Genomic DNA, 14,961 nt, shown 5'->3' with positions numbered 1-14,961 from the left:
GTGTGTTGTATCTTCCAGATTTCAAACTTGTAGTAGTAGCATTGTAAAACTTGTAATTATGAGAACTTTCCCAGAATTGGAATATTAACTGTAGTTTTGTATCAAAATCTTCTTCATTTCCATGTTTTATCTAGCATAGAGATCTACATATGGAAAATAAAAACCGAAATAGCATTGGAGAAGAGCAGTCTGTACCTAACAGTACTTTCATAAAACTAGTTAACTAGGTTTTTTTGAACGAGACCATCTGAAATAAAAACCAGAATCCATTCCTGAAGAACACATATCCAAATGAATAAATAATCTGAACAGATACTGTCCAGCCTAAATTGGTGTATGTACTACAAAGTTTTTTTTATTCTGTACACATGTACTCGTAATGCACATTCAACAAATGCTTTGTGTTTTTAGAAATGGCAGACTACAGGACAGATGTCAGTAAACCCATAATGCTCAATGGTGCTGGATTTCCATACCGTTTGTCTAATGACAGAAAATAATGAGATTTAATTCCAACATCTCCGAGACTCTATTTCATTCTCTTACAGGGCACTGAAAGAACCCAAAGAATTGAATTTTATCTTTGGTGTGAATATTGAGGAGCGTGAATTGGATGGCATGTTCATTTATAACTGCAGTCGACTGATAAAGATGTATGAGAAGGTGGGCCCGCAGCTGGAGGGTGGCATGTGAGTTCTTGGAGATTTTTCAGCAATTTTTTTGCTTAAGTCTGGCATGTTCCTACTTATAACTTCAGCTGTGCAATAACCTTGTTCTGCATTAATCATTCTTCACGAGCGTGAGGCTTACTCATTTTGTCAGCGTTTAGTTTGGACTCTTGACAAATAAATTATATTTAATTTATTGCCAGATATTTTCCTGGTTTCTTGATAAAAGAGTTCTCTACACAGATGTTCGTCATACCTGCAGCAGTATGAGGCTTTCGTTCTCAGTGCTGGCATTTGGGGCTGATGAATACTGGTAGCAATACTGCCTCATTCTAGGTACGGGGAGAATGGGTCATGAAAGCAAGTACAGATATTTGAGCCCACCTTGCTTTTTGCATGCTAGCTCAAGTCTGATTTAGAAAGCTGATAAATTAAAACTGGTACTGCTGGAGGATTGGGTTGGTAATTGAGTGTGCGTGTGTGTAACCTGCTATTTCAATATTGTTTCTCTGAACAATGACCTGGTAGTTTAATGATGTTTGTGACTGTGTGTCCCACTTCTAGGGCATGTGGTGGAGTGGTAGGTGTGGTGGATGTGCCCTATTTGGTGCTGGAGCCAACCCATAATAAACAAGACTTTGCTGATGCCAAAGAGTATCGACACTTGCTGAAGGCCATGGGAGAGCATTTGGCTCAGTATTGGAAGGATGTTGCTATAGGTAATGAAGCTGCATGATTACCAGGGGCTGGAAGGGGAAACCGGTGGCTGGAAGTCAGCAAAGGGGAAGGGCAGCCAAGAGTGCAGGTGGTGATTTTTGTGGTAATGGCTCTGTACTGAGCGGGGGCTTGTTTGTTTTCCAGCCCAGAGAGGTATTATCAAGTTCTGGGATGAATTTGGTTATTTGTCAGCAAACTGGAACCAGCCTCCATCTAGTGAACTGCGCTACAAACGCCGGAGAGCCATGGAGATCCCCACTACGATTCAGTGTGGTGCGTCTGAGCAGGCTGGGATTAGGATGCTGGCCCTCCCTGGGGAAGCGGGGAGGGACTCCTGCCTGCTATTGGCGAGCAGCTAAATGGCTAGGAGATTTGAGATGAACTTTGCTATCATTATCCCCTTCTAGAGCTTGTCTCCTTCTGTGAGATGCCTTTGTCTGCACTTGATGGTGCATTTAGACATCTTGACGTAAGGTTCCTGTCCTGCGCAGTTTACCAACTGTGATGATCTTCAGGTGCCCTTACAGAGTGGGGCAGGTGTGGCCAGTAGCAGTGTTGAGAGTAGGCTTAGAAATGTAATGTGAGCTAAAACTGGCCAAAGCCACCCATCTCAACATTAATCTGAAACTTCCCCATAGGCAGTGGAAAGTGGCCAAGTCATTTGTATTCTGATGTGCTGTCCTGCTAACTGGTGCTAGGTGTGAGCACAGAAGGGAACCATTTACAGTCGACTTTCAAATTTAATGCAAGTTCTCTTCTGTGCACCTCTAAACCCCTCTGGCTAAGCCCTTACTGGAGTAAGGGAGATCTTAACACAACCACTTTGCCTCTTAGAGGGACACAATGCTCTCAACCTAATTTTCCCCACAGGACTTGGGGATAAGGATGTAGCAAGGAATGTGAGGCCAGTTTTGTGGAATTACTTTGTTAGGCCCTCCTGCCTCATCAGTTTTCTCAGTCCTTTCCAAGTTCCTCACAAAGAGGAGGGGCTTTCCTGTCATTCTTCTTGTCCTCTGCTGTTGACATCCTTCCAGAGCCTGATTTAAGAATGTTTGTATTTTTGTGGAAAAACTTCTTTTTTTAGCTGTTGATTTCCTGGTAGGCCAGCAATGCTCTGGAACCCAAATCTGTCTTCCTGGTTCATCTAAAATTTATTAGATTATTATAACTTTTTTTTTTTTAAATGGATAAATCTCTGACTTGTTTTGTGTTGATATCAGTAAGAGACAGCCTTACTTCTGAGATGAGCAGTGATTTCAGGACTGGCTCTTCAGTTTGGTTTGTACGTATTGTCTTTGCAGCAGTGAGTGTGAGGTCCTCTAGTATCAGTTGATGCCAGGCTTCATGAGATTCTTGTTATGGATGCCTGGTACAAGGTTTGAGGTCTTCCTCCAAACATTTTGTGAGCACAAAGCAAGAACTGACTCAGTATATCCTGTGGCTGTCTCACTTTTTTTTTTTTTTTTTTGCCACTAGTCTCACTGTTGCTGGATATACTTTGGAAATCGGTGTGGTCCTTGGGTGTTAAATGGGCTTCAGAAGTGCTATAGAAAAAAATGATTTTGTGCTCAGACTGTATATTTCTGACTTGCAAAGTGTTTGTTGAACAGATGTATGTCTGAAGTGGCGGACTCTCCCATTCCAGCTGAGTTCAGTGGAGAAGAACTACCCTGATAGCTGGGTATGCTCTATGAACCCTGATCCTGAACAAGACAGGTAAGCATCAGTTAATATAAAGACTTTTCTGCAGTGTGCCTTATCTGCACCGTTTTTTTTTCCTGGTCATCTCTTTCTCAAAGAACAGTTGGAGGGATAGGCAGCAATTCTGTACCTTTAAGATGTGCTCATAGTCTGTGAACAAGTACTGATGATGTACGTATTTGGAGCTGACATGTTGGTGGGCATTTGTGCAATGTACAGATTGCGGAGTGCACCCTCAGCAGGTCTGTAGATGATACCAAACTGGGAGGAGTAGCTGACACACCAGAGTTGTGCATCCATCCAGAGGGACCTGAACAAGCTGGAGAAATGGGCTGGCAGGAACCTCATGGGTTCAAGCAGAAGCACGAAGTCCTGCCCCTGGGGAGGAACAACCCAGGTACCAGTATATGCTATTCAGCCTGGAGCAGAGAAGGCTCAAGAGGATCTCATCAATGTATAGAAATACCTGAAGGCAGGCTGCAAAGAGTACAGAGCCTGGCTCTTCTCATTGGTACCCAGGGGCAGGACCAGAGGCCGTGGGCACAAGCTGGAGCACAGGAGGTTCCCTCTGAACATCAGGAAACATTTTTCCCCTGTGAGGTGACCACACCCTGGCAGATGTTCTCCAGGGAGGTTGTGCAGTCTCCATCCTTGGAGATACTTGAAAACATGGTCCTGGGCAACCAGTTCCATAGCTCTGCCTGAGCGGGGGTTTGAACCAGACAACCTCCAGAGGCCCCTCTGACCTCAGCCAGTGGTCTGGTGAGAATAAGTTCCTTTATGGATATATATATATATCCATATACTTCCCTGCCACTGGAAATAGGATTGTAGCTTTAGTTTATGCATGTTAATTTTAATGTAGGTAGCATAGACAGCAATTAAAGACTAGGCATAAGCACAGGCTGCCAGGGATACATGTTCAGTGGGGTCTTTGCAATTGTCTTTATTGCTACTATAGCTCCAACCCATTAGACACACAAACTGCAGCAACGCCAGCAAGTTGCAGTGAGCTCAAGAATGGCATCTTATACACTTGAGCAAGCAACACATTGATTCGTTTCACAGTTATAAAATTTAGGTAGAAAATAGTATTTAGTTGAATGAGGAAAATTATTGCTCTAGGCTGTTGCTTCTCTGTGGAGAGAGACTGCTTAAAAGCTGATTCTTGTCTTTGTATCATGAAGGAAGCTGCTCAGCTGTAATTCAGGTGCCTTGGCTCAGTCCTTAAAGACAAAGGAAATCAATCCAGGTGGTAACTTTTAATTGGAATAAAAATTTTAACTTCTGTGTCTGAAAAGGCTACAAAGAAGTGTTTGTGTTGATATTTGGGAAGTACTGATTTTCTGGCTTCTTTTTGGCACCGGTCATTGTTAGAATACCAGTGCTAACTTCCCTGTTGCTCCATGTATTTGTGCCCTGGTGTGGAGCTAAGAAGAGTGTGGTTGTGCTGAGGCTAAACTGCAGGGGCAGGGCTGGATCTGCAAGCCTGAGAAGAGGCTGTCACACCTCTAGCCCCCCAGGTGGAAGCAGTAGCAAGGCTAGGGATGTGTTACTGGCAAGGGGCAGGTGAGGTGCTTTGGACAGGTGATCCAAACTTCTGGTCATTTCAGCTGCTTTGGAAGGGATCTAGGAGTCTGGCTCTGGGAAGATAAGTAACTCTAGAATATTTCTGGATTGAATAGGCTCAGGTGCACTTTCCAACAGTGAGTATGGTTGTGTCCTTTTACACAAGCCAGAAGGTTTTCTACAGAAGCTGCACTAGCACTCCTCTGGCTTGCTTGGTGCCAGTAGAAGCAGGGCTTCCTTGCAGTCACTGCACTTCTGAACTTCCCTTCCAAGTGCTCTACTGCCTGATGTTTCCTGCTTGTGTCTTTGTGTCATGGGTTTGGACACCTTCACCTCTGTGTCTTGCCCATGTACCCCAGCTGTGCCATTTCAGGTATTTGTACTGTCCGAGGGAGGAGTGAGGATTTGGGAAACGTTGATGTTGCCACCATGGGTGGGGTGCCTCAAGCTTGTGTGTCATGAGGGTCTGTGCAGAATTTCATCCAGCCAGGTTGAAGAGGAAGCACTGTCAGAGCTGATGTTCAGACCCTCTCCTGGCATCAGAAGACCATGTGGTGGTTTTGGCTGCCTTGGCATTGTCTGCCTGCACTGAGTTGTTCCCCACCCTTCTGACTTGTCCACCTACACCTCAGTTTCTGCTGGTGGCATGTAGTCCCAGATCACAGGAGCTGAATGCTCTCCTCCATTTCTGTCATGTAAAGCCGTCACAGTTTTTGATGTCATGGTCTATGCTGGGGTCAGCACTAAGTGGCACCATCTCTCACCTTGTCACAGAGGCAATGTCACACTTCATTGTCAGGCTTACTCTCCCTTTTTCTACCTAAAATGCAGCTGGGTCCTAAATGGTGTTTGGATTCATGGCTGAAACACCAGCTGAAGATGACTGTCTGGCTCAAAGCTCCTTGTGCGTCACCAAAGCCTTGGTGCTGAGTTGCAGACTATTCTTACTACAAAGATAATTCCTTTTTTCTGACTTGCTGCCTCTAGTGATGCAATCTGTGGTTTTGAATGTCATATGTAATCTTAATTTTTTCCTGTCAGCAGAATTAATGGGTGCTGTCATACTTTCTGGTGCTGTAAGATACAGCTTGTTTTCAGCCTCAGTCCATGCAACGGCAGGGGAGATGGCATTTCTCTGCTGGGAAACTTGTATATGGTGCCACTTTCAGCTTTGTCTTTGGGAATTGCAGCTTTGGTGTCAGGCAGTCATTTTGCAGTGATGACAGGTGCTTTCTTAGCCTAGGAAGTAATGGCTCTGAAAAAACAACCCTGCAGTGCTTCAGCTAAGAGGCTGATGGAGAAACTGCTGCTTGTGCTCCTTTTCACTGACAAAGCTGATCACAGTGTGTGTCTCGCAGACTAGGGGATATCCCATCAGTTAGCAGGTTTAGGGTCAGAGATACTGATAAAATCATCTCTCATCAGCCTCTTGGAGCTCTGTGTGATCCACAGCAAGAGTAGGGTCTTCCCTTTGTCTGTAAGACCCACACTTGCAGGAAGTTTGTATTAGCTTGACTCCAAGGCATTGGAGGAGTCAGCTGGATCTCTTGTGTTGTGCAAGAGTTGTCTTGGTACTGCTGCTTTCCTCCTGTCTCACATCATCCCTACATGACTTTGCCCTTTGCCCAGGTTGATCCTGTGTGTGTCAGTCCATGACTCAGTTCTGTGACAGGAGATGATCCTTGGAACCTCTCAGTCCCCTCTTCTTCCTCTGGCAATGCTCCTGATGGCCAGCTGCTCACCCAGAAGTTTAAAGGTGATGCCAGTCCACTTACATGTATTTCCTACCTGCATTTTCCTCCTCTCTCAAGGACCCTTCCAGGATCCCACATCTGAGAGAACCTGAGGGAGTAGGATACTCGCCACTGTTTTGTAGGCCATAAGCTGAACAGGATGGGAAGAGCAAATAGTTAAGGGATATTGCAAAGGAACACTTTGTGGCCTTGGGCAGCAAGGCGAAGCACATCTGTTGGAAGGCTTGTGTAAACAGTGTCTTAATCACGGGTTACTGGTAATAAGCTTTTCTTCCTAAATGGAAAGGAAGCCTGTGAAAAGATCAATTGATACGAAGACATAAGTTGGTAGGAAGGAAAATTGCTGTAGAACTCCAGAGTACAGAAACAGTATAGAAAACCAGACGCACCTATTCCTAAGCTTTGTTTAGCTCCTGAGCTCTGAATTGATAATTCCCAGTGTAAATGGCTTTTTTTTTTTTAACAACTATGTTTTTGATCCTTAAATCATATATGTGTTTCCCAAGAAGAAAACCACTGTTTTTGAGGCTGTGGATACTGCAGAAAGGAAAGTGGTTTTACTGCTGAATTTGGGATGGGATATGGGGACAGTGCTGTGTGAGACAGTGCAGATTCTGCTGTTGTTGCTGAGGTTGTCTTGCATTCCCTTTGTGCTAGATGTGAAGCTGCAGAGCAGAAGCAGAAGGTACCACTGGGAACTCTGAAGAAAGACTTGAAATCACAAGAGGAAAAGCAGAAACAACTGACAGAGAAAATCCGCCAGCAGCAGGAAAAGCTGGAAGCTCTGCAGGTGAATCTGGAGGTCTCCAGCTAAGCACAGTAGTAGGCTTGAGGGACCTCTTAGTGCAGATGGATGGATGATGCTGAGTCATGTCTGTCTCAGCCTCTCATGTCACCTGTGCTCCTTCATGGGTTGGGGGTTGTTTTAATACCAGAAAAGCATCTCAGCTTGCATTTCATTTCTCTGCTAGGAAAATGGGAGTGACTGCTAGTGTTCAAATGAAGGGATGTCTCTTGAAGGACACAGAACACACTTTATAACTGTTTATTTTAAACTGGAAAACTGCTGGGCTGGGTTCAGGCAGGCTCTGACAGCTTTTAAAGATGGCCTTTCTGATTTTTTTGGTTTTGTTTTTTTTGTTTAAATAGAAAACCACTCCAATTCGATCTCAAGCTGACTTAAAGAAACTGCCTTTGGAAGTGACCACACGGCCTGCAGGGGAGGTAAATGGGATACCACTATAGGCTTTGTACGCTTCTGTGCTGTCCTTAGCTGCTCTGAAAAGCAGTGCCCAACTCCTCTGTCCTTTCTCTGTACCCTCATTTGTTTCAGAGCACTCAGGCACAGACCCGACCTCAGCGCCCACGATCTCCTCCTTTACCTGATGTAATCAAGAATGCTCCCAGCAGACCACCACAACCTATGCCTCTTTCCAAGTCCATCAGTCAGCTGAAAAAGAGCTCTACAGCTTGGCCAAATATCAGCACTCCCAAACTGGCAAGCATGCTCTCCAAGGAGGAGGCCAGCACTTCCAGGACACACCAGCACACTGTGACATCTGGAAAGTCTAACAGTGCTTTAAAAACTCTTGCCAAACCAGGTACAACAACAAAGCCACCCTCTGCTGTCCTGCAGAACCCCAAAAGCTCACGTGAGACACCCAGTCCAAAAACTACCAAGGTGCCAGCACTAAAGAAATCTGCAACTGTTAAATGCTCACAGGTGAGACTTGATGGGATGAAAGCTGTCAGCTCCTTACCTCCTGTTCTGTATAGCCTGTCTTGCTGTGTTGCATGGGATTTGCACTGTAGTTCCTGTACAGAACAAGGTAACTTTTATTTCACTCTTGGGTTAGGGTGCTGTACTACACCCTTGTGAAGACTTGTTTCATCTCTTTCCTGTTAGACCAGACTGTTTTACCACGAAAAAAAAAGAATGTGGAGTGGCAGGGTGAGCACTTGTATGATCATGTAGCACCTGCTAAAACCTTCTGGAAAAGCTAATTAACTATCAAATGAAATAGTGGATGCTGAACTTTTTTTTTTTTTTTAACTTGGCTAAAAGAAGATGGTTGGTAGCATGCTGGAATTATAGCTAGAGCTTGTTTGCTTCCTACAGACCTCCACCACTCGGAAGAGGATCTTGAACACCACAGAGGACGGGTCTGAGGAGGAGGGGGAACACAAGGAGAAGACAAAACGGGGCAAATTTGTGGCAGTGAAAGAAGAGAAGAAGGATTCCAGTGAGGTGGTGGTAGAGGTGAGAGTGCACTGGTTTCCTCAGCACGAGGTATTTGTCGAGTGTTCATAATCTTAGTGGGAGGCAGCTAATCTGAGTTCTCTCTCCCACAGCTCACAGACAGTGCTGGGGAAGAAGAGCTGGCAGAACTGAAGAAAGCTCAGAAAGGTGAGAAATGAACCCTTGAACTGCCTCTGGGATCTAACACAGTGGTAAAGAACTGTTGCAGGACTAGACTCACTGGTTAAACGTGTGGTTTCATTAGTGAGCTTTTTAAAATAAGAATTAGTGTAAATTTGGGTTCCAAACCCTGAGATGACTCTAACTTGCATGATACAATTTGGCCAGGAACCCCTTGACGAGACAAGAGGCAACTGTGGTGTGGGAGGATCTGTAATCTGAGGGCTGCATCACGTTAACGGTGTGATGCTTGGCTGTGTGGTGTGGTCTGATGTCGTGCTCACCCCTTCTGACTGATTGGATCATGGAGCTACCAATGCTGAGAACTGTGTCTAGACCTGCTGCACTGCTGTGAGAGGAGAGGGGCTGACACAGCTCTGGGAAAGACAGTAGCCAGGATGGCACTGCAGCTTCTGCCAGAGCAAGGCATTTCTTCAGCTCAAGGGGCTGTCTGGAAAGTGACCCGCTAGGAACACGTGGCAGATTGTCCTGGTGGCCAGCATGAGCCTGGAAAGCCTGTGCTGAACAGCCCAGATTACAGGAGAAACCTTCTGTCTGAAAATGCCATATCGTTTCCTTGCATCTGAATGTTTTTCTAAGTAGGAGTTGAACTGTGTGACAGTGGTGGTTCTGTGGTTTATGTACCATTTGAACGGACTGTCACAGGTTTAGGTTTGCCCTGCACTGAGGGTGGCTGCCTTGTCTGGAGCTCATGCAGAATGTGCTCTCCAGCATCTGAATGTTTGCTAACATCTTTACTGTCGTCCTCCTTGCAGATAAAGGGCTGCATGTGGAAGTGCGTGTGAACAAGGAGTGGTTCACAGGCCGTGTCACAGCTGTGAAAATGGGCAAGCATGCAGTGCGCTGGAAGGTGAAGTTTGATTATGTTCCTACAGATACCACACCAAGGGATCGCTGGTAACTATCTCTAGCTACTGGATTTTGGAGGCTTGTTTTGCTTTCAGGAGGAAGACCCCATTTTACTTCCATAGATACTGAAGAGAAAAATGTTGCTGTCCTGGTCAGGGAGTATGTGTGTGCTCAGGACTGTCCAGCTGCTTCTTAAAGAGTGGGCATGACAGAGTCCATAGTCTGCCAGTGGCTTTGATGGGACGTTCCTGCAGAGGCAGCCGTTGGGTACTGTAGAGGTCTTAGAGTGACAGCTGGGTACAGGTTTTGATGAAGCGGTTAGTGGTGTTTCAGGTATAACCAATGTAGAAAAAGACACCTGACTTTAACATTTTTATTTTTTTTTCAGGGTAGAGAAGGGCAGTGAGGATGTGAGGTTGATGAAGCCTCCCTCTCCTGAGTACCAGACTCCAGATACACAGCAGAAAGAGGAGGTTGTAGTGGCTGAACCTTCTACCTCAGACTGTGTCAGAATTGAACCAGACACCACAGGTCCCAGCAGCAGCCAAGAAACCATAAACTTACTAGCCCACATCCTTCGGTGGGTTCATTGCAGTTATTGTGAGCTGCTGCAGTCTGATTGCTTTAGTCTTTTAAACTCCCAATTCTGGCTTTGTGTTTTTCTTTCCTGCTTAGAAATTGTTTGCGGTACTTCTTACCTCCAGATTTTCCTATCTCCAAGAAGGAGCTGAGTTCCATGAGCTCGGAAGGGTTGTTGGTGTTTCCCTTGGTGAGTTCAGTATTTCTAGAAAAGTAAGTTTAGGGTTTTTTGTCACACGCATTCCATTCTTAGGGCAAGTTTGCATCCTGTTGATGCAAGATCTCACTCTGCAGAAGGTTATTTGGATCCTTAGCAGACTAAAGTAGCTGAGAAAAAGAACAAGAGCCTCTGAAACATGCTTTAGATCTTCTGACAGTTGTGTCTGATGGTTTTTTTAATTACCATACATCTGTGTGGGAAGGCTGTTGACTGCTACTATCCTAACTTGTACATTGCTGTTAAGCTTTTGAAAAAGAGAGACCAGGTTAGAGATTTGTAGAAGTAGGATGTAGGCATACCTGTCTGTTCTGCCCCTGGCCTTATAAATCTAGTTTATGCAGAGGCAACCTTAAAAATGGGAGAGAACACGGAAGCCGACCCCCCTCACGCTTTTCCAGGTGAGCAGACTGACTGCCTACGAGTCAGCTGTTCATCTTTAGGCTTTTGGTGTGGCCTCCATTTATCTGAGCAAGGAACAGATGAGGCTAAGCCTGCACCAGTATCTGCGTGCTGTTATTGGAAGGTCCAGTGCAGGCTGAGATGTGGAGAAACACTACTGGCTTCTCTGACCTCTCTTCTCTGACATACCACAAAGGGAGATCTTTTCAGGACTTTGTCATCAATGGATGACCAAATGACAAAAGACAGTTTATTTGGTAGTCTTCAGAGTGCCCTGCTCCCTCACTCACAGTGTATATATTGGCAATCCTCTTGTTCCTTCCTCTTTTGTCTCTGTTAATTCAAGCATCTGCTTGAGTTACCAGTCCTGCTGCTTCTGCAGGACGTGTTGGTCTTGTCTGGAGTTTTCTGCAAGTGTTTTTTTGTTCCTACCTCGCAGTAATAAGCTGTGCTGTCTGGGTGGTCTATGCTAAGGAAACTCATGGCTTGCAGAGGCTGTCAGACCTTTCTACAGCATAACTGTGGTTTTAGGCTTTTTAAAACACAGTGTATCTTTAATCTGAATTCAGGCAGCTTTTGCTGCAGTTCTGGTCTTTGAGGAATGTGAAAACCTATGTGATCTTTGTGCTGCCTGTAGTAGGCAAATCAGAAATGTAAATGTCATCATGGTAACGACGGTGGGGAGGGCAAGCAGGGGCAGGGGGTTAGGTGGGTGTGTTCGGTTGTGGAGTGCTGGTATCTGGACTCTTCTACAAGCTGTGGGTGCTGGGGTTTTCTTGACGCTCAGTGCTTCTTCTTAACATGTCATCTGTTGTGTTTTGTCTTCTACAGAAAGAATATTTCAAACAGTATGAGGTAGGTCTGCAGAACCTGTGCAATTCGTATCAGACACGCGCTGATGCCCGGGCCAAAGCCTGTGAAGAAAACCTCCGCATCTCGGAGAGAAAGCTGAAGGAAACAGAGGAGAAACTGCAGAAGCTGAGGACTAACATTGTGGCCCTTCTGCAGAAAGTGCAGGAGGTGGGTGAGGAAGGGGGGTGCAAAACCAGAGCTGCCCCAAGCGTGGCAACCTGACCCAGGCCCCTACAGGCACTTAACATGTTTTAGTCCAGTATTTAACTGGGATTCAGCTCGCTCTCAGCTGGGTGCAGTTTAGGTTTACACCATCAGAAGCAGATGCTGTCGCTGCCCACCCTTTGGGATCCATGTCTTGGGGGTCCTGATGAGTGTTAATTTTCACAGATGGATTTTTCATGGCATGTACATAGTGCACAGCTTCCGTTTGTTTTCTGCTTTCTGCTATGAAACGTGGGGCTGCAGGAGAATTTCCCTGGGCGTAGGCGGTGTTCTACAGGGAATTTCTGCTCCATTCTTGAGCAGAAAGGTGGTGTTGGATTCTGAACCTCATGTATAGAAATGCAAACCTTTAAACAATAATATTTTTATGGTGAAATCTATTATACTGTTAAATATTAAATTAAAATAGCAAATTGTCTTTAAATAAAAGCTTTAAATAATTAAACTTTAAATTAAAAAGCTACTTTAAATAAAATTAAGACCACCCAGTGGAAAAGCTGATGGAAGCAGTTGCTCCCTGTTAGGAAAATGTGTGTTAAAGCTAAAAAAATCCCCAACACCTAACTTGACCCAGATCAGCAGATAGTAGATCTGCTGCTTGAGTGCATTGTTTGATCATCGGGTACTGACAGGTTTCCAGGCGTTGTCCATCATGCTCTGACAAGGAAAGCTGGTGGTGTTTCACAGCGGATGTCAACAGCTGGAAAGTGCTGGAAGTTGGGGTGTAAAGGCTGACCAGGTGTTGCAGAGGATGCTGGGCTGCTCTGTGTCATCTGTTCTTCCACTGTTTTTCAAGAGTTATTTTTCAGTGGTATTTCTTGTGCCTTTCGTTTCAGGACATTGATATTAACACAGATGATGAACTGGATGCATATATTGAGGACTTAATCACAAAAGGAGATTGAGCAGCCCCAGTACAAGCCCTAGAGAAGTGCAGAGGAGCGGATTTCTGCGATGGCAGAAGTGGATTCCTGCTGTGGAGGACTGTGACAGCTGATGAGGAGAGGGTTTCTAGACAGTACTTACGTCGTGTTGGTGTACAACTTGTCCTTGTGACTTTACATGAAAAAGACATTTGTGCTGTTAGCAGGAAAAATTTTAACATTGTAGTTCTCTGAATATCTTCCTTTTGTTTATAAATATTTATTTTTAAAAGAAATGGGAACTGTGCCTGATATGATGGGAGGATTGCTGTGTGTTTTTAGTGAGGTAAAAGTGTGAGTACCATTTTTGCATCTGAGGTTATATTCATATGCTGAACCTGGAAGACCAGAACATCCTGCCTAGCAGGTTGTCTCAATTAAGAACCTGGCACCAACTTAAAAATAAGCCTTGAGTTCTGGAAGAGGAGGTTGGGACTAAGACTTCAAAGATACTGAACTTGGGCTGGAGAAAGCCAAGTCACAAATTTGAGCTACACAGAGGAGATCAAAATGCAGTCCCTGTGTGAGTGGAGGGGATGAAATCTCGGTGGTTCTGAGGGGTTTGGGGGTAGGGGATTGGCACTTGCCAGTGCAGTGAGGTTCCTAAATATGAGGTCTCTGAGCAGGTGGAGTTGTCACCATGCTAACGGTCAGAGGCTGAGGATCAGTTTAGAAGGTGATGGCCTCCTAGGCTGCCCGCAGTGGGTTGTGGTCGTCAGAGGAAGCTGGAGTTCGGACTCTTTTCTAGCAGTGACCTTTGCACACTTTTGCTGCTGTTTCTTTGAGACATAATTGCAACAGCAGCAGAACTGCTCAACCAGCTGAAAATAAAGTGACCCTCTGTTCTGTTGTCACTCCTTCAGGTTTGTGTTGCTTTGATCAGCTTGCTCTTCCAGATAATTGCATTAGAGTGCTGGAATTGGGAGCCTCTGGAGCCCTGCATCACTGAGTTAGGTCTGGCCCTAGGTCAGCAGCAAGAACAATGCCTTTCCCTCGTCCTTCCAGCTGGAGGCTGCACTACAGCTCCTGGCAGATCACTTGTAGCCAAGGTGATTCGGTTTGAGTTTGCTGGCTAGCCAGCTTCTCAGGTCTGCTAGAACAAGATGCCCATGAACTCAGTGCTCAGAAAACTGAAATCTGCTACAGCCTGGTGGTTTGAAGAAACACAGCATGAGCAAGAGGGGCCTGCCTGGAGGTACATCAACTGAAACGGACCAGTGGGATTCTTTCGACAGCTGAATGTGTAATAGATGGGTTTTTTTAAAAAAAAATCAAGCCAAATTAAACATCTGTTTTACAGAATCTTAAGCACTAATGGTTTATAGTCCTGGAGAACTCCCGAGTTCTACATACCACAGGAGAGAGGGGAGACTTCTGCTTATTAGCTGAATTTCAGGTCTTTGTAACAGCACACAGTGAGACCGACTGCTTTCATTCAGGGTCTGGGTTTGGACATCCTAGTATAAATGAAGGTAAGAAGCATCCACCCTGACCCCTGTACACCTTCCTGGACAGAGGGGCAGCATTCCTTAAGCATAGGAGCAAGCTCCACCACTCTTGATTTCCTTACTGGAGGTTTTGTGATGGCACACTAGTGCTTTAGATGAAGCTGATCCTTCTGTAGGAGCTTGAGTTTTTTATTAAGGTGAAAAAAGAAATCCTTGTCCTTTCCAAGTGGCCAGCAGAAATTCTAAAGAACCTAATTTCATTAAAATACAGTTTAGAGATGCTGCTGCTTGCAAGCTTCAATTTGTAACACACCAATGTGGCACAAATAGCTCTTACATGTTTTGAGCTTCCTGACACAGTTTGATCCCCTGCTATTGCTCTCCTGTTAGGAAGGTGTTGTTACTCTTTTTTCCTGTTCTCTGAAAACTTCTCATTTCCAGTTTAAACTTTGTTTATTTTCTTCATCTTGTACTAAGTATGTTTGAGTTACATTTCTTCCCTGGGGTTACTTTGATCAGTACAATTGATATGTCCTCTCTAAACTTCCATTTTGCTCGGAAAAGCAAGCCAAGAACTTCTAAGTGCCAATAAAGTTTTTCATTCTCAAAACTTTCCT

General features: G+C 45.0%; 1 protein-coding gene across 4 annotated transcripts in view; it reads left to right on the top strand.

Moving 5' to 3' along the window:
• The window catches only part of MORC2 (MORC family CW-type zinc finger 2), a 49,478-nt gene extending 34,517 nt beyond the window's left edge, over positions 1 to 14,961 (top strand). The window contains exons 13-26 of one of the 4 annotated variants that reach the window (XM_074920975.1): positions 549 to 689; positions 1,233 to 1,387; positions 1,530 to 1,658; positions 2,996 to 3,101; positions 7,067 to 7,199; positions 7,559 to 7,624; positions 7,743 to 8,132; positions 8,529 to 8,657; positions 8,762 to 8,816; positions 9,605 to 9,746; positions 10,087 to 10,278; positions 10,374 to 10,467; positions 11,728 to 11,907; positions 12,810 to 14,961. In XM_074920975.1, coding sequence (XP_074777076.1) covers positions 549 to 689; positions 1,233 to 1,387; positions 1,530 to 1,658; positions 2,996 to 3,101; positions 7,067 to 7,199; positions 7,559 to 7,624; positions 7,743 to 8,132; positions 8,529 to 8,657; positions 8,762 to 8,816; positions 9,605 to 9,746; positions 10,087 to 10,278; positions 10,374 to 10,467; positions 11,728 to 11,907; positions 12,810 to 12,878 — 1,981 coding nt within the window. In that variant the 3' untranslated portion in view covers positions 12,879 to 14,961. Of the gene's footprint in view, positions 1 to 548; positions 690 to 1,232; positions 1,388 to 1,529; positions 1,659 to 2,995; positions 3,102 to 7,066; positions 7,200 to 7,558; positions 7,634 to 7,742; positions 8,133 to 8,528; positions 8,670 to 8,761; positions 8,817 to 9,604; positions 9,747 to 10,086; positions 10,279 to 10,373; positions 10,468 to 11,727; positions 11,917 to 12,809 lie in introns of all 4 variants that reach the window. The other 3 variants (XM_074920974.1, XM_074920973.1, XM_074920976.1) reach the window with 3 other exon arrangements.

Source organism: Athene noctua, chromosome 17 (genome assembly GCF_965140245.1).
Source record: "Athene noctua chromosome 17, bAthNoc1.hap1.1, whole genome shotgun sequence".
NCBI lineage: Eukaryota > Metazoa > Chordata > Aves > Strigiformes > Strigidae > Athene > Athene noctua.
This window is presented reverse-complemented; position numbering and strand designations above follow the sequence as displayed.